The sequence below is a fragment of the Sarcophilus harrisii genome, chromosome 6 (assembly GCF_902635505.1).
Source record: "Sarcophilus harrisii chromosome 6, mSarHar1.11, whole genome shotgun sequence".
Lineage (NCBI taxonomy): Eukaryota > Metazoa > Chordata > Mammalia > Dasyuromorphia > Dasyuridae > Sarcophilus > Sarcophilus harrisii.
The window spans coordinates 97144626-97168559 of NC_045431.1; the positions used below are offsets into that span (position 1 = coordinate 97144626).

Sequence of the window (23934 nt, forward strand, 5' to 3'; positions counted from 1 at the left end):
CCAAACTGAGTTTGGTGATTCAAGTAGTTTTAAATCCTTTGAACTGCACCCACCCCATATCTCCCTATCTTAATCACAAAGATGGCATGGGAAGTTTTGCCAGATGATTTATAAAAATCTATGTTTAAATCTGAAAATTTTCCCTGACCTACAAGCCTGTGACAAAAAAAAAAAAAATTAGATAAATTAGAAATGTTCTTGATGAGGCCATACTATTTATTAGTGATCAACCCTTGCCATTTTAAATACTCATAAATTAAGCCTTTAATGTTTTGATTTTAAAGTTGAGAGGGGGAAAGGTTATATTGGTATATCCCAAAAGATTGTGTTCTATCCTTTCCAATCAGGAAATCATTCTCCTTTTTAAAAAAATCAATAAGCTGAGTGGTTTTGATATCTCCCTCATATCAGCATCCAATCTGTCTTGAACTATGGCCCTAGCCCTCTTTGATTTCCCTTGTCTTAAAACTAGCTTTAAAAAGCCTCATTTGAAATCCGCAAGGTTCCTTATCAAACTTAACTCATTGTGAGTTTTAAGCTCCATAAACTATTATTAAAGAACAATCCCATATTTTTAAAAACATTCTCTGTTAATATATCTTTGATCCCACTATCCAATTCTTTCTCCCATCTGTAGATGTCCTTTAAAAATCCAGGCTGTTTGAGAAGTTCCCTGTGCATCCACAATGGCCTCTTTACATCATTCTTCCCCTACTTCTTTATTTGTATTGTTTATGACAATATTCCTTTTTTTTTTCTTTTTTGCTGAGGCAATTGGGGTTAAGGGGCTTGCCCAGTGTCACACAGATAGGAAATGTGAAGTGTCTGAGGTCAGATTTGAATTCAGGTCCTCCTGACTTCAGGGCTGGTGCTCTATCCACTGTGCCACTTAGCTGTTCCAAATTCTTTTAGGATGACTCAGTTGTCAGTCATTTATTGCTTTTTATCTCCAAATTGTGTTTTGCATCCATTCTTCTGTCTACCTACATTGCCATGAACCATTTTCCTCCCAAACTTCATCACTTCCGCTGAATTACTGCAGAAGTCTCCTAAAAATTTTCTCTGCATCCTCTCCCTCTCTGACCCACCCTCTGTACAGCCATTGAAGTGATTTTTTTTAAAGCATAGGTTTGACCATGTCACTCCACCTGTTCAATACTCAGATGGCTCCCTCTCACCTCTACAATCAAACATGAATTTTCTCTTTAGCATTAAAACCTCCTGCACAATCTTGCTCTGAATTACTTTTTCAGCCTTTTATATTAACTCCCTTTATGAACTCTACAATCTATCTGTTTCTCACTTGGAACACACTCTTTCCTATCTCCATGCCTTTACAAAGATTGTTTCCTATGCCTAGAATACATTTCCTCCTTAGCTTACTTCTTAGAATCCCTAATTCTTTTCAGCTCAAAAACCCTTTATCTGAGGTCTTTCCTAATCTCTCTCATCTCATTTGTTGGTGGATTCCTCTTCAATATTATCTTATATTTATTTTATACAGAGAATGTATGTACTTATATTTATGCATATTTTTTCATATATTATAACTTTCTTGAACTCTGAAACTATTTCATCATTGTCTTTGTGTTTCCAGTGATTGGCACATAAATAAATGCTGACTGATTGATTGACTGATTTACTCTATCGAATTTTAGATTATAGAATTCCATCTACTAGCAGGGGCTCAAAGCACTGGATAGTTGTTAGTACCTTTTCTCTGCCTTATGGGTCTAACACTGCTTTGCCTGTTCTACAAACATAGTATTTTCTAAGTCTTTTTTTCCTTCCTGTAGTTTTCAAAGTTTTGATGGAGCAGCATTTACTATATCACGAAGTCATTATATAATGAATCCATATCATAACATTGATCCAGTTTTACATTTTTAGAATCTCAAATACAGAATTTTTATAAAGCAAGCTACCTTTGGGGAAATGGCAACTACCTTCAGTTAGTGTAAATACTTTAGCTTCTTTTCACCTTCTTTCACCTTTGATAACTTTCTTTTGGGAAAGTTATCAAAAACATCTTACTTACCTTGGCTTCCTCTCTATATTGCCATCAATACATGTTTTCTCCCCAAAGGTGAAATCTAGTTAGCAACATTCATTTAAGTCAAGTAAGATAAGTTAAAGTGCTTTTAGCAAATTATGATTAGATGCCCATCTGATATCTATAAATAAAACTTCATGAATAAAACAGAGCCCACCCGTGTTAGTGATTATCCTTCTGCAAGACCTTTGAAAACTATCAAGATGAAAATCCACACATAGTTTAGCATAATTCACATCTGCATTTACTCAAGGTAACCAAGGCAATGTGGTATAAAAGGAAAGAATGGTGAAATTGGAATGGCAGGACCTGAGTTCAAATCTAGTCTTTATATTTATTATCTTCATGACATTGGACAAGTCAGTTAATTTCCCTGGAACTTTCCTACATCTGCAAAATAAAGGGATTGGACTAAATATCCTTCCATATCCTTCTTTGCCCTAGATCTATGGACTTATTATTCACCCTAGAGTGAAGGTTAGATTAAGTATTCACTGAGAACAAGAAATAGCTTTAATTAATCTGGGATTGACCTTAAATTGCCCCACTCATGTTTGGACCACATAGTAATATTATTTTGTTGATGAATAATATATCTTCAATTGTATCTAGAAACAATTTTATTTCTGGGAATTATAAAATGTCTTAATTCCAAATTGGTTTCCCTCTACAACTCAAGCAGAAAGGACCTTAAAGATCCTCTAAATCAAGTACTTTCTTTTATAGCTAAGAAAAATAAGGGGAAATAACTTGCTCAAAGATATGTAGCAGATAAGTGCAGAGTTAAGATTACTACTCAGCATCTCCAACTCCGAATCTAATACTGCTTGAATTGGTAAGGACTCAAAAATATCTAATTAAGACCATTTCATTCTTCTTGGACAATAGTCAACAAACATTTATTCAGTAACTAAAATATGCAAAGCTCTATGTCAAGGGCTGAGAATACAAATAAGAAAGAGTTTATCTAAGGGGGAAAGACAATGTACAAAATACAAACCAAAACAACCTTAAAAGACAAAGAGGCCCCCAGATGATGGGAAATGAAGTTAATGGATAATCCAAAATTCTCTATAAAAAGTGGATATCACAAGGAGTTGTTCTCCCTCAACCAGAAGGGAAAGGAGGTGAGAGACCCAAGGAGGTGTTGAGTATCAACTCTTGAAAATTATAAGACATAGTCTTTTTAGAAGGAATTCCTCACCAGACTCCCTACACTGATGAAATCACAGATCTAGTTATTTTTTAACTAAATTTTAACTAAAATTTTAAAGTTAAATCCACCAAATATTCTAATCGGGGAGAACTAATACTTTGATCATAGGGAAATAGCATTAAAATGAACCTACATTTATTAAGCACCTACTTAGCAGGGTGCTAGGATACAGTGATAACAACCTCTGCAGTCTCTACCCTTTGTTTCTATTTTGTGAAATTGCTTAAGCTTTGACAGAGGCTGCTTAATGACCTATTTTGAAGAAAGCTGATGAAGGTAAAGTCATCTGCTGAATTTGTGGAATCACCCTTCATCTAAGGACAACAACATTGTTTTGCTGGAGTAGATTTAATAACTCCATGAAATGCAATATTTCACACATGAAATGTCAGCATAATAGAGAATAAGCATGAAATTCAAAACTGCACATTATACTTTGAGCATGAACATCATTCCAGTCGTATTGAATTTACTTCTTTTTACTGCTTTTCCTGATAGGAGCTATTACATATTTCATCACCTCTCTAACTAGCTCTCCTGGCTGTGAGTGTCTGGTTTTGTTGCTGTTATTGTTGGGGGACAAATGACAAAATAACATTTTTTGGTAAGGTATGCATTCTGGAACACATTACCAGTAGAGAGCAATAAAGGTCACAACCCAATCAATCATGACTGAACATATCTCCACAATATAGCAAGATGCCAATACAATTGCCTCAGTTAATTTTCTTCACTTACTTTTAGGAGAGTGGTTCGAACTTTGAACTTATATTCAAAAGAATATGGTTTCAATCCCAGATTTGCCCATTTGACCTAGTCATATTGGGAATATTTCATATTCAAATATTTCTTATATGTGTATTAAAAATAAAAGTGTGAAGAGGCTGATGCAGGTTTTCTCCAATCTAATGTTTTGAGTTTGAGAGAGAGGTTCATGATTCTGACACAGGCCCTGATTTTCTCAAAAGCAATTTATAGTCATATCTTTTAGCTATAAAAGGGTTAGACTCACAATATCTATGTGCAATCCAGAAAATATAAAAAAGCCTTTTTTTTACATCTATATCTCTATATCTATCTATATCTGTATCTATCTCTATCTATCTATATAGATAGATAGATAGATAGATAGACAGATAGATATGCACTCATATGTAACATCCAATTAGAGAGCCAGATCTTTTTAGTGCCCAGAATTTCAAATTAATGAAGTTTTATTTAATGCAGTATAAATCCAGCACCAAGTAGTATTTATTAATCATTGTCTTTATAATTAATATCCTATTTTTTAGATTTTTCTCTGATTTTTACTATTATTTTTTAAAAGTCCTGTTGAAGAGTCAATTTATTATTTGATCACCTGCATTTATTAAGCATATTGTATGTGATAGACATTGTACTGGGTGATGGATATATAATGAGGTGAAATCGATCTTGCTCATAATCTTGCTCCCAAACTTATATTGGGGAAAGATATCATCTACATATAAAATTAAAATATGTTCAAACTTATTTCTAAGAGACATTAACAACTGGGAGAATCAAAACAGGTTTTCTATAAGCAGTAGCATTTGAGCTAAGCTTTGAAAGAAGTTAGATTCTAGGATAAAGAACTTTGTGAGCATATTCCCAAGCATAAGACAGAGGATGGATTTTCATTCTCAGAGAAGCATAAGCAGGCTGGTCCGGCTAGAACAGAAAACATGTGGAGGACTTATCAAAAGAATGAATTTTAGTTCTTTCCCAGAAACAACAGGGAACTGATGTGGCTTCTTGATATGGACAGAAATGTCCTCAAAGAACTTTAATTTGACAGCTATGTAGAGAATACATTGAAAAAGAAAGAAACTAGAATCTGGGTCATCTAATAGGGTCCTATTATAATAGTGCAGCAAAAGGCAATGAGGTCCTAAATTTGTGATCTGGGAGATCATAAAATTCTAATTATGTATGCACAATATATCTAGTACTGGATATATTGTGTAAGTAGAACTGATAGACATGGCAGCTAATGGGTTGTAAGGATGAAGGAGAAAGAGGGGCCAAAGATGACAGAGAAGGGGATACATGGGGGGGGGGGGGAGACAGGGAGGAAGGAGAAAAGACAGAGAGACCAATCAAGTATTAGGGGAAAGCAGGAAGCAACAAGATAAACTGTTATGCCCAAAATTAGAGGCCACTGAAAACTCCATTTATATGGTGATGAAGAAAGTATGAATTTTTTAGTTTCTTAAAGTACAGATGAGTCAGAAAATTAGTCAATACATAATGAGCAGAAATAAAAAATAAATAAATAAAAGAACATCTATGAAATACTGTTTTAAAATGCACAAATGAAAGCAAAAAATGTTCAGAGAGGGACACAGAGAAGCAAGGCAATTTTTGTTGTGATCATGCTAAATTTAATGTATACTTCTTATAAAAAAAAATCTATAACAGAAGTTCACAATTCCATGTAGAATCCTGTTTTCTTTTCTTTTTTGTAAAATAAAATATCCATGATTGTTGAGACATCTATATAGTCTAGCCAGGGACTCTAGTACTAAGGATGAAACTAGTAAATCCTGGAAGTGTTCTCACATGATTAGCCATTAGAAGATAATATTTTAAGGGAAGGGACAGGAACAGTCACTAATGAAAACCTTATGCAAAGACACAGAAGGTTTCTAATGTGTTTGGATTTTAGAAAACACTTTTTTGTCTGTCCATCTAATTGCAAAAGACATTGAAGGAAAATATTTACTGTGTGAGTTCTCCTATTTCCTTCATTCCCTTTACATTGCCCCAGCTCAATTTTAATGTTTTCACACTAGCAGGGTTGGGATTGTGGGGAGGGGAGAATTGATCTTCTACCTTCATCCCCAATGAAAAATTAAATTCAACCTGGCCAGTAGTTTTCTTCAAACCCAGTTCCAGTGTCTGTGACCTTAATTTTATCTCACTGTCACTTAGACAGTGTGTCTCTTTGCTTGTCTTACATTTTAAATATTAGAAGCACCATATCATTCTCCCCTGAACCTTTGTCATCACTCAGCCATACTTGCATATTCAGCATTTCCTATTTCTCCTATTACAGTCCTTAGGCTCTTCTATTATTTTTCTTCTATTCCCTCCAGATAGCATTACATTTCTCTCTCTGTGTTTTTCGCTTAAAGACAAAAAGAATTCTCACTAGAGTTGTATAAGGTAGGATTAGCCTCCCTCTGCTGCAAAGTAATATTTATTACTTACATTGACCCCTTGGGCAGACCCTCTTTCCCAATCTCTCTCTACTTCCATACTTATTTCTCTTTTGGTAATCCAGTTTCCCAGTAGTTTTCTCCCTGTTAAATATTTCTTTTCAGAACTGCTATTCTCTGAAGATATATCTTGCCTTTCTCCAGGTAGATTCTCACTTTGATATCTTTCTACCATATTTACAAGTTTCCCAGGCTCCTTGATATCAATCTTGCATGTACTTCAGTACATAAAACACTCAATTTAATTAATTCATGGGATTTCCACGATATCCTCTAGGTCATTACTGAGGAGAAGAAATACATTTGAGCTAATTCCAGTTGATGAGCCCTTCACTGAACAGTCCCACCATCCCCTAGAGCTCCATTTGTCTATTCATTGGGTTGCCATTTAATTCTTCTAAATACTTTGTCCCCCAACTTTCAGTCAAATAACAGCACTTACATCTGAGTCTCTTCAAATTTCCAATCAGATTTTACAAGCTTGATTTGCTAGATTCTATTTTTAAAACTACATTAGAGCTCCTTCATCCATTAATTTGATCAGTTAATACCAAGTCAAAATCATGTTATCTTTTTTAAGCCTATATGACATCATATAGTAAACATTTGTTAACAGTTAAATGACATCCAAGGCTTAAAGCCATCAACCACATCCATATTTCTCCTTCTTTGACTGTTTTAGCTATTACTGGACTCCTTTAGATGGAATTTGCATACTCCCAGGGAAGAGAGAAATAGACCGAGACATGAAAAATCTATTCTGCTCAGCATCTAATTGATATCAATCCTATATACCTGTCAACAGAGACTGAGACGCAAGTTTTATTATTGTAATTTCTAGCAAATACAAGAAAGTCTATATCTAAGTGAAAATAGCACTATACAGATTTTTCTCTACATCTGCTGAGTTCTGAAATCAAAAGAATGCTCAGTTTTTTAAGGTTATTATTTTTTTTAAGTTCTGTCTTCATATAAACTGCAACTTTAAAGTAAGAGTTAAATATTAAAATGCTACTCCAAAACAAGAAACAGTTTTGGAATATACAAAGCATTTCATGACTTCTTCCTCTACCCCCACCCTCACTCCTAACCCCTAACCTCCACAAATAGTTACAATTCCTCCCTGTTTTCCAGAAATTCAGTTGGCATTCTAAAAGACAGGCTTGTAAAATCTGATTAAAAACTTTAATAAACTCAGAGGTTAGTATTATTTGACTGTATTGAAAACAGGAGCATACAGACCCTTAAGTTAATGAATGGAGAGAGGAGCTCTAGAAGTTAGGACCATTATTTGAGGTTGTTCTGCTTTGGTATGCTTTGGTCCAAACTTATGGTTTCAATGGTGTAGGTCATTCCCTCCTTAGGAAACTCTCCATGAAGGCCATTCAGCACCTCCTTTATAATTTTAAGGCTTAGAAGGTTGCATGGGATATTATGGGATTGGGACTTGCCCAGTGTTATGGAACAATGTACTTCAAGGACTGAACTTAAATCCAGTCTTAACTGACTCTCTGTCGATTATACTCTGCTGCCTCTCCTTTTATATTTTCATTGTATATACCTGATATTTATTTGAATTTTGTCCAAGTTAGTTTACTATTATAGAATGTAAGTACTTTGAGGCAATGAACATTTTCTTATGTCTATTATAACCCATCTAGCAACTAACTCAAAGCCTGACACAAGGCAAAATGAATTTGACTCAAGTTGCACACATCTTTAATCATCTATTCAAGGTTGATATATTTATTATCCAGTATTGATAAGATATTTGTCATTTACTTGTACTGGAAATTCTAATTTTTTTTCCTTCTTTCTCATATTTACAGAAATGATTTTTATATATTAAAATACCAAAACTTTTGAAGCAAATTAATTCATCCTTATAAAGAAAAGCACTTATTCTACCTAGAATGCTATTTATGAAAACATTTTTTTCAGCATCTTCAGAATCTCATAAAAGGTTCTGTCAGTCAGTCAACCAACATTTATTTGTTCAAAACACCATGCTGATACTTCAAAATCACATTTATCTGGGCCTAATATTCCTTATAAGCAGGGGTAATTTCTTATAAGAATGGATTCATTCAAACAAGATAGATTAAACTTCACAAGAATAAATGTAAAGTCTTAGACATGGGAACAAAGAATTAACAGAACAAATATATAAGACAAGAAAGATAACAGTTCTTTGGTGGGGAAGAAGTAATATTGGAATCTTTGAGATCGATGCATCAGCAGTTCAACAAAACACTCAAAAAACGCAATTGAATTTAAGTTTCATTAAGATAGCATAGTATCAAGATAGAGGGATGTGAACATCCAAATTTTATTCTGCTCTCATTGTCTCCTAATCTAAGGACCACTATTTTTTCAAGGCACTAACAATAATGAGCATGTTCAAAGGCAGGACATCCTTGATGACGGGGGCTTGGAGATTACAATGGACAGGTATTTATTAATTGAAAGAACTAAAGATATTTAGTCTAAAAATGAAAAGATCAAAAGTATCACCAGAGCTCTTTTGAAAAAATGGAAGGACTCTGATATTGAAAAGAAATTAGAATTTTTCTTCCTGGTCTTCAATGGGAGAATTTCCATAGAAGCAATGGGTACAAGTTCCAGAAAGGTTTGCTTTGGTTTGATATAAGGGGGAAAGTTCCTATTAATTAAAACCATTTAAAAGTAGAATGGGAGGAGACAGCTAGATGGTGTAGTGGATAGAGTGTTGGCCCTCAAGTCAGGAGGACCTGAGTTCAAATCCAGCCTCAGATACTTAACACTTCCTAGTTGTATAACCCTGGGCAAGTCACTTAATCCCAATTACCTCAGGGGGGAAAAAAAGTAGAATGGGTTATATTACAAGGTAATATGTTCCCCATCACTTGTGGTCTTCAGGAATCCACTGGATCCCTACTTGTCAGGAATGCAGCCTTATGGTTTTTTTGTTTGTTTGTTTTAGAGGCAGTTATCTAGTACAGTGGATAGAGAACCAGTCTGAAATCAGAAAGTCAAGTTCATATTTAGCTTCAGCTAGCTATTTCCTAGTTGTGTGAGCCTGTGCAAGTCACTTAAACTCAATTTCCTCAACTATAAAATGAAAATAATAATGTGGCCATCTCCCAGGGTCATTGTAAGAATCATAATGGAAAATTACTGTAAAGTACTTGGTGAGTATCAGTGCCTGGCACATAGTAAATGCTATACATTAACTATTATTATCATTGTACTCTGTCCTGCTTTGACAGTTTGGTGAATTCTGTGGACTCGTCAGAATAAAAATTTTAAATACAATGAAATTCTTAAAACTACCAAGGAAAGCAGTTACATTAAAATATTTTTTAAATGCACATATTCCAGATTAAGAGACCCTGCAGTGGAGGGACTTCTATTGAAGTGTATAAATTGGACTGGATAACCTCTTGGAATCCTTTGAAACTCTGAGCTTCTGGAATAGAAGGATTGGCTATCACTCTACATGTAACTGGTAGAACTCCAAACTGTATCTTCAATCACCTAGTGTTCTAACAAACCTACTGAACTTCAGTGCAAACACCAAGCACAGCAGATTCAATGATTTGTCTCTACAGCAGCTACAACCACGTTTTCTATTTGGCGGGAGAACCTTGTAGGCTCTTATTCACCCTGATTTATGACATGCTCTCAGGTTCTAAGAAATCTTTCAGATTAATCCACAGAAGGAGTCACTGTAATGGAATTGCTGCGTCAAAGCTGCTGCAATTGGATGATGATACCAGTGTTGTAGTTTTTTTTTTCCCTAATAATTCATCCTGATTGATGAGGCATTGTTACCTGAATTATTCAGATCCCTATTGGATGTTTCATTCACTAGAGAGCATTTAAAATCATATAGTATATCTTTTGCAGCAGAGAGGACCTATTTCTTAGAGCTTATTCTGAAAAAATAAAATTCAGAGAAATTTGTTCAAAAGGAGAAGCTATCATTTATAGATAGATGTATATACATGAACATATGGTTTTTATACAGCTCCAGCTCTTGAATTTCAGACCAACATCATCAATTGCCCATTGTGTATTTATAGATGTATATACTAAAGATATCTCAAATCCAATATGTTCAGAGTAAACTAGGCATTTTCAGTCTCTCAAGTTGATCAGACTTTTGACATTATTCTAGACCCCTTCTTCCAAATACTCAATCAATTGCTAAACCTTGCTGTTTCTACCTCTGCAACATCTCTTGAATGCAACTTCTCTTCATTCATAGTTTATGATCACACCATCTTTATTTACAAAATTTCTACTTCAAGTCTGTCACTGTGCTATCCACCAGCCAACATATTGCTACCAAATAAATTTCCTTAAGCACAGATCTGACCATATGAATCATATGAATCCCTCACTCAACTAACTCAACTACTTTCGGCTGAGGGGGGGAGGGGGAGGGGGGGCGTGTCTTTCCTCTAAGAAAAATGAAAATTTTATTTTTTTAATTTTTGAAACCCTTCAGAGCTTGTCCCTCAGTCATCTTTCCAGCCTTGTTAGATATCATTCTCTTTCCCACACTCTACAGTCTAGCCAAACATTGGTTCCTCACAAACCACATATAATCTCTCATCTCTATGCCTTTTGGCTGTCCCACATACCTAAAATGCACTCTATTCTTAGTTCTGTCACATTACATTTCTGGTTTATTTTAAGACATAATGCATGCATTATCTTTTACATGAATTTCTTTTTCTGATCCCACAACTGCTTGTGCCCTTCCTCTAAAACTAGCTTATATTTAACCTGTATTTATTTATTTATTTTTATGTTTTATACACTTGCATATAGATTAGTTGACTTCTGCCATTATACTATAAACTCCTTGTGAGTGGGGATAGTAGCATTCTCTATGTTTAAATGACCAATACCTGGTACAGTGCCTAGAACACAATAATCACTTAATAAATACGTATTGATTAATTAGATGACTTAAGTGCTTATTTTGGGCACAAGCCATTAGAGAAATAAACTGAGTAAATAAAGATCCATACAAACAATAGCCAATCAATAAGTGCTTGCTAAATGTTAGACACTAGTTCTAGGAATAAGAATTCTGAAACATAAAAGAGAGTCCTTAGTTTCCAAGAGTTCACAGTCTATTGAGGGAAACTTCATACAAATAATTAAGTAGGGACAAAACATATAAAGAAAATTTGAGATAATCAGCAAACAAAGGACACTACTGTTAAAAGGGATCATTAAGGGTTTTTCCTTGAAGATGTGATTTTAACTGGGATTGGAAAGAAATCAGGGAACAAGAGAAACACAGAATAGAAAGAATTCTAGGCAGTAGGAGCAGCCTGTGAGAGTGCTCAGATTCCAGATATGGACATCTTGGTTGAGGACAAAAGAGCCAGTGCATTGGATTAAAAGTTAAGATATAAAAAGGCTTATGTTTAAAAAAAATTTTAGAAAAATAATATCAATGTAGATTATGGGTCTTTAGGAAAAGCTTCAGAGTAATCTGGCCTTGATCAGGACCTTGAAAGATGTATAAGATGTGCATAAGTAGAGAGAGAAGAGAAACATTATGGATAAAAAGCAAAAACATTTTTAGATTCAAAATTAATTTTTAATAATAACTATTTGTAAAATGAAATCAATAACTTCTAAGGTTCCTTTCATTTCTCTATCAATAATCATCAAAATAATAACTGATTTGGTAGAGGATTCTGGGAAGATGATGGAGTAGATCAGAAAATATCATACTCTCCAGATTTCCCCCAAAAACAAAACAAAATTGTTCCTTAGGGTAAACACAAACCAGCGAAAAATAAATAAGACAGAAGGAGTATAAGGGTCTTCCTCCCCTCCTCCAACAACCAAGAAAACCAGAAAAAATATAAATACCTCTAGTTAGCTCCACATATACAACAATTGGGGAGCCCTGAGGCTAGCTAACTTCTGAGCTCTACTCAACAAAAACCACCAGAACTTTCATCTCCCTATATGGAGAGTTGTGGGGTCTGAGTCTGGGAAGACTGAGGGAACCTCTGCAGTTGTGCTACTGAGATGATGCTCCAGATGAGAAGGAGCAAGCACACTGGGAGTGCAGAAGCAGTGGGAGAGGTATACTAATGTCTGTGGGCATTTGCAGGAGGAGGAAGCTTTTTGTTTAAGGTTCCAAGAAGACGGGAGAAGTGAAGTGAAGCTATATGCTGATGTTCTCATTTTTTAAAAAGTGTGTGTGTCTGTGTGTATGTGTGTGTGTGAAATGTAAGAGCAGACAAAGAAGGAACCCAACCATAGAAACTTCGCATGGGAATAAAGACTTGGGTTCATCTTCAAAGGAGAACAGTGAAGTAAAAAAAAAAGCTTCTTCTACCCAAAAGAGTATAATGTTAAATGTCTCCCTGCCCAGAGAGAATTTATAGCAGAACTAAAAGAAAAATCAAAAATCAAAGGAGAGAGATTGAGGAGAGAATAAATAAATAAAATCCAAGAAAAAAAAGATTATGAAACGAAAAGTTAACCAACTAGAAAAGGAAATCCAGAGTCTTAAAGAAGAAAATAATTCTTTGAAATTTAGAATTGGCCAAGGTGAAATCAGTAAAGCCATAACAAATAACAAAACAAAATATAAAGAATGAAAAAATAGAACCGAATATGAAACATATTATGAGAAAAACAACAGATCTGGAAAGTGGATCAAGAAGAGAAAATATAAGAATAATTGAACTACCTGAAAGCTATGATGGGAAAAAAAAATTGACACAATAATGCTAGAAATAATCAGAAAATTGTCCTGAAGTGACAAAACAAGAGAGGAAAGTAGAAACAGAAAAAATCCAACCAACTTCACTTCAAAGAAATCCTACAAGGAAAACACATAGAAGCATTATTGCTAAATTTTGAATATCCAAGATCAAAGGGAAATTTTTTCAAGGAAAATAAAAACAAATAAGCTAGAACTATAATTAGAATTGTATGAGGTTTATCAGCAGCTACAATAGGAGACCACAAATCCTGGAATATTATATATTGCCAATCAAAAGAATTGGGCCTACAATCAAAAATATCATACTCAGGAAAACTAAGTACAATATTGATCACCCTCCCCTCCCCCATGGACATTCAATGAAATCACAGATTTTCAAGATTTTATCTCAACCAAACCTGAATTCAATAGGAATTTTAATATATAATAGCCAACATCAAAGTCTAATTTCAAGGGACTCAACAAAGACAAACTGTTTATGTTTTATATGTGGAAATCATTAGACAGTTCAAAAGAAAATTTGGGGCAGAGCTGAATATGTTCTAACTCTAAAAAGCAAAATTGTTTAGTAAAAGGCAAAAATTGTAAATATGCAATACATATGGGGTGCAAAGAAAGAACTGATTTGGAGTCATTAAATGGGGGAGGAGGACTGATAGTTCTGAAAACTTACTCACATGGGAAATGGGTTAAATAAGGAACAATACATATATACACCATGAAGGGTATAGCATCCTCCAAAAATCTATAAGAAATAAGTGGAAAGAGAATAAAATAAGGTAGCTGGGGTATAGAAGAATATATAGGTTTTTTGGCAGTGGGACACTGTGTAGATTAACAAAATGGGATAAAGAATGAGGGAAAGGATAAGGAGAGAAGTTAAGGAAGTTTATGTAACAGAAAAGCAAGTTAAAGAGCAGAAGTAAAGCAAAAGAGTTAGCAGGGACATGAAATAAGAGATATACACAGACACAATAACAAGGATCAAGAGTAGAATTTACTAAAAATTTTAAATATTAGGGGTAGTAATCATTGACTTCAACAAATTCAAAGTTTCAATCAATAGAGAAATCTATATTATATGTTAGCCATATAAATACTGTTTTCAATGTATTACTACATATATATAAATGCATCTGTGCATGTATGTGTGTGTATGTTTATGTATGCATGTAGGTATATGAATATGTATGTATATAGTGAGTGTGTGGGTGTGGATGTGAATACACACACATGTACACACACAAATAAATATATCCATGTTTAACTGTAGCCTGTTTGGGGAAGGTGGGGGGAATTAAAGAGAAAAAAAGAATGAAGTAAAAAAATGCACATAGAATACAAAAGAATGATCTACGAGGAAGCTTACTCACACTCCCATGTGAGTAAGTGAGTAAGCATATATGTCATTTATTATAAATGCTTTCTTGAAATGGAATTTATTATTATATATTTTGAATCCTCCCTGATATTTTATTTTCTTTTTTCTGTTTTTTTTCCTCATTTTGTATTTAGTTTTAAGTAAATATTTTTGAAAAATAATAATTGATATTTATATAGTGCTTTAAAGATTATAAAGTACTATAGATATATGTGTGCTTTTATATACATTTATGTGTATATATATATATGAATGTATTTAAGATATACATATATGCATGGCCTCATCAAAAAATCAAAACAACTCTTTTAATATTTAAGTTAAATATTACTACACTAATTGTAGTAATTTTTGGACAAAAAGAAAGAAAGTAGGGTTCAAAAAGATTGTCCGATGTTTAGTAAATACTAGAATAGCAATTCAAGCTCTGGACTTGTTGACCCCAAATCTAGGATATTTTCTACCACACCATTATACTACAATTTTTGAGGCAAGTACTAAAGGATAAAAATCATATAACAACCAAACTAGTTATCTGGTATCTCAGACATGTCTAAAAGTCTAAAGGCCTAAAGGAAACAAGTTCATTAAATTGTTCCTTGAGAAGAATTCCTAGAAAGAAATGGGCAAGTGTCCTTTGGGATGAGAAGACATGGCTGGTTATGAGCTAAACAATCAAAGGCAATATCTACATCAGTAAGATCATGATTTTACTGCTCTATTGAAGTAAGACACTACAAGGACCAATAGATTCAGCCAAATAATTAGTTAACTCTGGGACTTATTTTGTTGAATTATTTGAATAAATTGACCATCATTTTGGTTTTTTTTGACAAGCCAAAAATCCTATTTAAAAATTGATTTTGGAAATTCAAGCAGATAGCATGGTTTTAAGTCATATCACTATTGGCATAGGATATGGAATCTATGTAATGATCTGAAAAACTATGAAGGGCAACTGCTGAATATAATATAAAATATCTCTTTCAAGTAATCATTAAGTATTTCTAAAGTTAATGTGATAGATATTGACTTAAAGTGGAAGGAAGGAAGGAAGGAAGGAAGGAAGGAAGGAAGGAAGGAAGGAAGGAAGGAAGGAAGGAAGGAAGGAAGGAAGGAAGGAAGGGAGGGAGGGAGGGAGAGAAGAAAAGAAGGGAAGGAAAGAAGGGAAGGAAGGAAAGAAAAGAGAAAGGGAGGAGAGGAGAAAGAGAAGGAGGAAGGGAGGAAGAATCATTACCTTCAAGTAATTTATATTCTAATAAAAGACAGCACATAACACAGAGTTGTGGCCAGGGAAGTCAAAAACAATGGTGACTGGAGACATTGGCTAAATGATTGATGTATCCTTTTCAGAAATGATCCTATTTATTGATTGTTGTTCTCAAAGCTAGAGTTAGAGCAAAGGACAATGGGAACAAAGCATATTTGTAACATGGTGCAGGTTGGAGAAATCCAGGAAGTGGAATAATAGATTTGCAAGTGAGTAAGATAAGGTGAATCACCAATCAGAGCCAAAGGTGACAGGGATGAGAGATTGAGACTGCCATGTGGTAAAGAAAAAATAGGAGCAAGGAAATTGGAGCAAGGAAAAACATGAGTCTGAGTCTTATCTCAGAATACTTATTATTAGCATGACCTTGATCAAGTAACATCCTTTCTGATCCTCAGTTTCTTTATATGTTCAATGGGGACAATAATAAATACCTGTAATAGCAATATAACGTTTTTATTAGGATCAAATGAAATGTATATGGATTGCTTTCTAAATCTAAATACTATTAAATGCATGCACTTATCTGAGGTGAAAAATGTTCTTTTATCTACTTCTAATAGACCTATTTGACTTCTGTACATCTTGTAAACATGAATTTTCTCTGGATATAACTGAAATTTATGATGTAATACCAAAGAAACTGAGACAGACAGAGATTGGTTTTTAAACTTTAATGTGGAGAGTTTAAGCTAGCTGACCCCCTCTCCTAGATGGCAGGTGGTCCATATATATTCTTATTAATGTAGCCTTTGTTTGTCCTAATAGAATGTCAGCTCCTGAGAGCAGGAACTATTGAATTTTTGTCTTTCCATATCCAGCGTCTGTTAATTGATGTTAACAAATTTTGTTGATAAATGTTAATAAATGATTGTTGACTGACTGTGGAGAGTTTAAGAGTGAGACTCTTGTCCAAAGCATTTGACCCAGATAAACCAGGGAACTTATATAGGGTTTAGCTAACTAGGGTTTGAGAGGGGAAACAAAAGCAGATAAGTGGGGCAAAGTCACTGGGAGGATGAACAAACCATAATTCTAGGAAAGAATCATAGCTTAATCCTGACAGGATAGAGGTCAAGAAAAGAAGGTTGCGGACAGGAAATAGTGAGGTGAGAGGCAATACTGAAAAGGAGGGGGAATTATGCTACCAAGGATGGAGATAAAGCATCTGAAGTTTATGACACAATGGTATGTAAAGCTCAATTTCCAGTCCTAATGTCAAGGAAGGGGGAGTGGCTATGACAACAACATATCCAGTGCCCAATAATGAAATAAAAATTAAAAGCTTAGTCCAATCTTTTATCTGGTGAAGCCTCATACAATGTGACAAGATAGTGAATTTGAAGATCTACCAGAAACTCATGGTTTCTGGTAAAAAAACAAAAAAATAGCAATGAACCCAAGAAATTTTCAAGGTTATTTTCTTATCTACTGAACTCTGATGACTTCTGAATATAGTATCTAGAACATAGTAAGTACTTATTAAATGTTTGTCAGTTGCCTTACTGACTTTCTGCTTAGACAGACACTGATGTCAACCTTAACAGAGGCTTAAATTTCCTGTAGGCAGAGATATAAAGAAAGCAATGTGATATGGAAAGAAGCATTCTGCCATTTGATACCTTTGTGACCTTGTTCATTTTTCCACTCAAGCTTTCAGTTTCCTCCTCTGTCAAATTAAAATAGAAAACCCCTGAATTTCCTCTCAATCCAAAGTTGAACTCATTTTATCTCCTTCTACCCTAAGGAAAATAAAACCAGTCCTCTTCTAAACTTTCCTGTTTTGGTCAAGGATGACATTATCTTCCTAGTCACCCAGATTCCAAACCTGATTTATCCTTCTCCGTTACCCTCACCTGATATATCCATCCAATTACCAAATTTTGTCACCACAATATTTCTCATACTTGATCCCACTCTCTGTTTGAGTAAGTAGTCACTGTCCAGCTGCAAGCCCTTATCATCTTTCACAAGATGATTACTATAGTTTCCTAATTAGGTTCTCTGTCTCAAGTCTTTTCTGACTCCAGGCCATCCTCCACCAAGCTACCAAAGAATTATTTACTGTAAGTGCAAGACTGGCCATGTCACTTCCTCAAGAAACCACTAGGATTAAATATAAGCGCCTCTGTTAAGGTGTTAAAACCTTTCAAAGTCTATCCATAAGTTGCCTTTTCTTCCATGCCTCCCCTGCTATGAAACACTCAAACTTTCCTTACTTTTACACACACACACACACACACACACACACACACACACACACACACTTGCCCCTTTGCACTGGCCCATCTTCATACCTGGAATTCACTCCCAACTCACCTTAGTCTCTTGAGTTCCCTTGTATCTCCCAAAGTCTATTCAGCACTATTTTACATGTGAAGCTTCTTCCAATGTTTCTAGTTTCTAATAAATCTCCCCCAAAAAAAAAATTTTTAACTTTCTACTTATATTACAAAAATTTATATATTCTTATTTTTTTTCTCATTGGATTTTTTTTTTATTAAAGCTTTTAATTTACAAAACATATACATGGGTATTTTTTCAACTTTAATCCTTGCAAAACTTTTTTTTCCAAATTTTTTTCCTCCTTTCTCCCTCCCCCTCCCCTAGATGGCAGGTAGTCCATATATATTCTTATTAATGTAGCCTTTGCTTCTCCTAATAGAATGTCAGCTCCTAAGAGTAGGAACTATTGAATTTTTGTCTTCCCATATCCAGTGTCTGTTAATGATGGATGTTAATAAATTTTGCTGATAAATGTTATTAAATGATTGTTGACTGATAAACTTACTTTTTCAGCATCTTTCTAAAATATGGGACTATATAAACCAAATGTCTTTTTCAAATAGTTTGCCATTTTATTATTAACCTAAGATATCCTTTAAAAAAATAATGGTAAGGTCTTGGTGTTCTGTCACTGGTGAGTTTCACCAGAACTTGTCTAACACTTAAATGTTTCTGCCTTTTTTTTCTTTAAAGGACAGAGTTGTCGTGCACTTTAACTAGACTTCTGTAATCCACTCCTATAAACTGCCATGCCATCATAGATTCCCATAAATCTCTTAAGTAATCACAATTTTCCTGAATGATTTTTAAAATAAATCCTATTTATTCATATAAAAGGTACAATTGGTTCTACAGACAAGTCCATTTTTATGTTATAAAATCCTTCTGAAGAAAAAAAAAAAAAAGGAACACAACAACTGGGTTAAATCCAGTGCTTTTCATAATTTTCTAATGTTAGCTATGACACTGCAAAGTAATGTGTACCATAGAATAGTGCTTTTTGCTATATAATAGATGTCAAAATATTGGAATCTGGATGCCATCTTTGTCTTTTATGCAAAAGCCAGGCAATAAGGTTAGCAACCCAATCCAAACATGAAAGGAAGACCATGTGACTATACTTTCACAATTTAGCCAAAAGTATTTACTTGCAGTTATCAATGCAAATAGAAAATGCTGATGTTTGGGGTCTTCTTAAAGTTTGTTTTACTAAGTAATTTGGAAGACAACCTTGATGACAATAATGATGAATTCTATGATTTCCTTTCTAACAAGGTACAGGGAACCATCCTTCCAGCTCCAGATTTCAGTCCTGTCATGGATGCTCAAATGATAGGAGGAGCCCTTCAAGAATATGGTAAATTTTATATATTCACTTTTGCCTTTTAATTTCAGTGTTATAGCTTTTTATTTTAAGTATTTTTATAAGATGAAATGACATAAGTACTTGCAAAAAAAAAAGATTAGGGAGAGTAAAGAAGAAAAGATACATGGAGGCAAAGAAGTTAAATAAGGGGAAAAAAAAGAGAAAAAAGATAGTTGAGTGAAGAGAAAAAGCAAAGAAGTAGGTGACAGAGAAATGTAGAGTGCACAGGATAAATAAAGTTTTCAGCATTTTTTAAAGATCATATTCGCATGTGAGTAGTAGAATGAATAAGAGTCCTGGGCTTGCAGTGAGCAAGATTCATGTATTCCCGAGTTCAAATCTGGCCTTAGATACTTACTGCCTGTGTGATCTTAGGCACATCATGTTATACTCTTTGCCTCAGTATCCTCATGTAAAATTAGCTGGAGAAAGAAAAAGCAAACCACTCCATTATCTTTGCCAAGAAAAGACTAAAAGGGATTACAAAGAGCCATATACAGCTGAACAATAACTAAAAACCACGTACTTCACTCCCCAATATTTTTAGAGATAAAGAAACTGAGACCCAGAGAAGCTTGCCTAAGATTATCATTGTCTCTGAATTTAGATCCAGTCATCTTTCTAGTACATTATTTTGAATCAGAGTTTTAAAATAGTATTGGAATAGGTACTGGATTTGTGATTTCTTGTATATGGGATGCTAAGATGAGAAAACACCTCCTACTAGAGCAGATCAGCATCCTCTGTTGCTAGACAGATTCATAACTTTTTTTTCTTAATGTCTTAGACTCCTTTTAAAGTTTGATGAAGTTTATGGATTCTTCTCAGGGAAAAAAATTTTTAAATAATTGAAGGAAATACTAAATTTCAATTAAAGATTAGTGAAAATAAAGAATGTATTTTTCTTCCTATTCAAAGTCATGGTCCCCTGAAATCACTGCCTGAACCCCTTAAAGTAAAAGTAAGGGGTAGTTCCATCTCTCTGTCTTAAAGAATTGTCTGAAGCACTGAGGAATTAAAATGACTTGCTGAGGATCATTTAACAGGATATGTCACAGACAGGACCTTAACCAAATTCTCCAGCTATTTCTCTATTCCCTGCACATTATTGTCTCTGTAAAACAGATGGATAAAGAAGGCCATACAAAAAGAATTTTTTAAAAAATTAAATATCTTCTAAGTACTGATATAAATTTTAAATAAAGCATCTTTTACACACCTTGTGCTCCTTTAAATGGATCCAGTTTTTTGATGAAGTCTCTTGGTAAAACTGTGATAATCAATAACCTTAAAAGAAACATTTGTTTAAAACACTACAAAAGCTTTCCCAAGAAAGCAAGCTCCATCTCTTTAAAGAGAAAGTGGCCCTTAGGAAGAAGTCAGTTTTTGCTGTTTCTATCTTATTTTAGAAAGTGACAACAAAGATGACTTTAATTGTGCCCTCTAAAAAACAATCTATCTTAGAAATTTGCAAAGCTTTTGTGTCTTTCAAAATATCAATCATTAGAAAAATTATAAAGACAAAATGACAAAAAGTTATAAATTAACTTTTCTCCCCTCAGGAATGCAATTGTTTCAGTCTTCAGATCAGAAAAATCTATTATTTTTTCCCACTGAAGCATTTTTTCCCCTACTTTACCAGTCTCCAGTCTACCTGATATTGAGGTTTGGGGTCAGAATATGAATTCTTTTTGACTGTCATCCTCATTTGCTTCTCCTTGAACATTTAAAGGTCAGAGGTCCCAAAAATGCTTCTATCTTTAATCTTCTGATAATTGCTTCACTTTGAATAGTGACAATGAAATATGCCAGAGGGGGTAAATGAATGACAAACCTAGATAGGTGGCCAACACAAGAAATTAAGTGTTTGCCAATAGAGTATATTTGCATTCAGCAAAAGTAAGCATATAAAACTAAGCCAATTAGCAACTGTGATTTCCCTTCTTTTTAAAAAAAATTCTGAACTTTAACTCCAGATAAGATGAGCTTTTATACATACAAAGCAGAATAGAAAAGAGGACCATAGAAGTTTCTGTACTGACATTATTTGTTACCTATGCATTTTAAATGCTTCATTTTCTTTTTTTGTAAGTTTTTTTGTTTTTTGGTTTTTTTCATTATGCTAACCTCACTGCCTTCTCCCAAATTCTTCCTTCCCAAACTCAAAGAAAGAAAAATTAAAATCTTGTATCAGATACGACTAGGTAAGTAAAACAGATCCCTACTCTGGCCACTTCCAGACATATGATGGGGTGAATAAGACTCCAACAAAAACTAGATCCTTGTTAGCTAGATGGGCCATAGGGAAGGACATTAACAGAATTAATTTGTCATTAAGTGGCCTTTATATTATCTTTAAGTGGATCTTTGTTGCAAGGGTTCTTGTTGAATCCTTATGAATTCCTTGACCCTACTGTTACAATATTCAATCAGAAGGTCAAGTTATAGATGTCAACCCCCGAGGTTATTTTTCTCCTTTAAAAGAATCTATTGGTAGCCCACTGTTTTGCTTACTCTTTTTAGGAAATTAAACTACTTAAGTATCAAAATGGCTAACTCCTTTTAGGAACTTAGCCCAATTACTAAGCTGTCAATAAGTAACAAGTTCATTAGGAACTGTCCATTTTATGGAAACAATTTCTCTGGAAATGTTGCCTTATGATATCTTTCACCTGGTTATGGCATTTTCTCCCTTAGTAATGGCAAGTTCCACTAGGGAATTGAGCCATTATCTTTCCCCTGATTAATTGCTAAACTCTGAGGGAAAGGAGAAACTGAGGACTTCTCAGAATAACTACAGGAAATTCAAGAATCAACACCAAAGGTCTATTAATCATTAAGGCTCTGGGAAATAGCAGAAATAATATGAGATAACTCCTTGATCTTTACTTAACTGTTTAGAGAAAAATATGATTAATTATTTAATGACTTGGAGATATTCAAGAAGTCTCCAAACTAGTTATCTCTATTTGTTGATTGAGGAAGCCTGAAATAAACTAAGTCTCCTGGGTTATTCTAGAAACCTTCTAACTCCTCTGGCTTAATGGATTACTTACTTCTAAATAAATCTCCTTATTATGAGGGATTATGTGGTTTCTCATAAATTATTAACTAAGGTAGATTGAACCTATAACCTAAATTTAGTTTATGAAGGTCTGATGGGTTTAGATAATGAAATTCTTTGTACAAACTTTATAATAGAATGCTCATACTAATTCAAGTAAGCATTTGTAAACCTTGTAAAACTGGACACCATAAACTTAGGTAAACACATCTTCAATAAGTCAACTATATTGGCCTGACTAGAATTTAGCAAACCCATGCTACTTCTACTTGAGCAAGCATTGAGCAAGATAATGAAAATTAACTGGATAAGGGAAAGGGGTCATGGATTCTTGTGGTTAATAACTATATAAACACTCTTAACTTCTATGAAATCAGCCTGCTTTCTCTGGAGAACTCAGTGAGTGGTCAGCTTCTCACGAGATTCTAATAAAGCTTCTGTTCTTCACTTTAAGAAATCTCTGAGTAGTCATTTTGAGTTAGGACTTGCTATACCACACAACTCCCTTTTGGAATTCACCTTTGTTTCTTGATTTAGAGATGGTCTAAATCTACAATTTCTTTTGAGATAACTCATGACACTAGTCTAAAACTCTAATATATATATGGGGGATTCAAACCCTATTACTGCATCACATATACTTATCATTTTGTACTATGTCTCCCCATCTTTGTCAGGAGGTAGGCTACATGTTATATTATTGGTCCTTTACAACCATGGGTGATACAGATCAGAATTCTTTATTCTTTTAGTCTTTCTTAGCTATTTTCCTTTATAATGGTCTCATTATTGTATAAAGTGTTCTATGGTCTCATTATTGTATAAATTGTTCTCCTGGTTCAGCTTACTTTACCCCACATCAGTTTCTAAAAATCTTTCTAGGACCATTAGAATCAGTTTTCATTGGCTGACACTAGTTAACTGAGTTGGGACCTGGAATACAAACACATTTCAACTTTGTCATGCAGACAACTTCCTAATATTAAAATATAAATAAATATATTATGGCCAGCAATGAGTTTAAAACATTTCATATGTTTAAAATGCTTATTTATTTTCAAGGATTCATCTAAAGCAATCCCTATGAAAACATCTGATTTGAAGCAGATCTACAAAGATTAAAATGGCAGTTTAATCAGTGCACCTTTGCCATATATACTCAATCTCTCTTGAAAATACAAATTCTACCCTAAGCATTTTTTCATTAGATAAAAGCCTTTACATTAGATTTCTTAGTTGACTATCCTTGAGATACCATTGAACCCATATAGACTTTTGCCTCTAAACTATAGCAAACTAAAAGATACATAA

General features: G+C 34.0%; 1 protein-coding gene across 1 annotated transcript in view; it reads left to right on the forward strand.

Moving 5' to 3' along the window:
* The first annotated feature begins 19366 nt into the window (after positions 1–19366).
* Positions 19367–23934, forward strand: part of ANXA10 (annexin A10) — a 71967-nt gene continuing 67399 nt past the window's right edge. The window contains exon 1 of the mRNA XM_003773089.2: positions 19367–19550. Within this exon, the coding sequence (XP_003773137.1) occupies positions 19367–19550 (184 nt within the window). The remainder of the gene's footprint in view (positions 19551–23934) is intronic.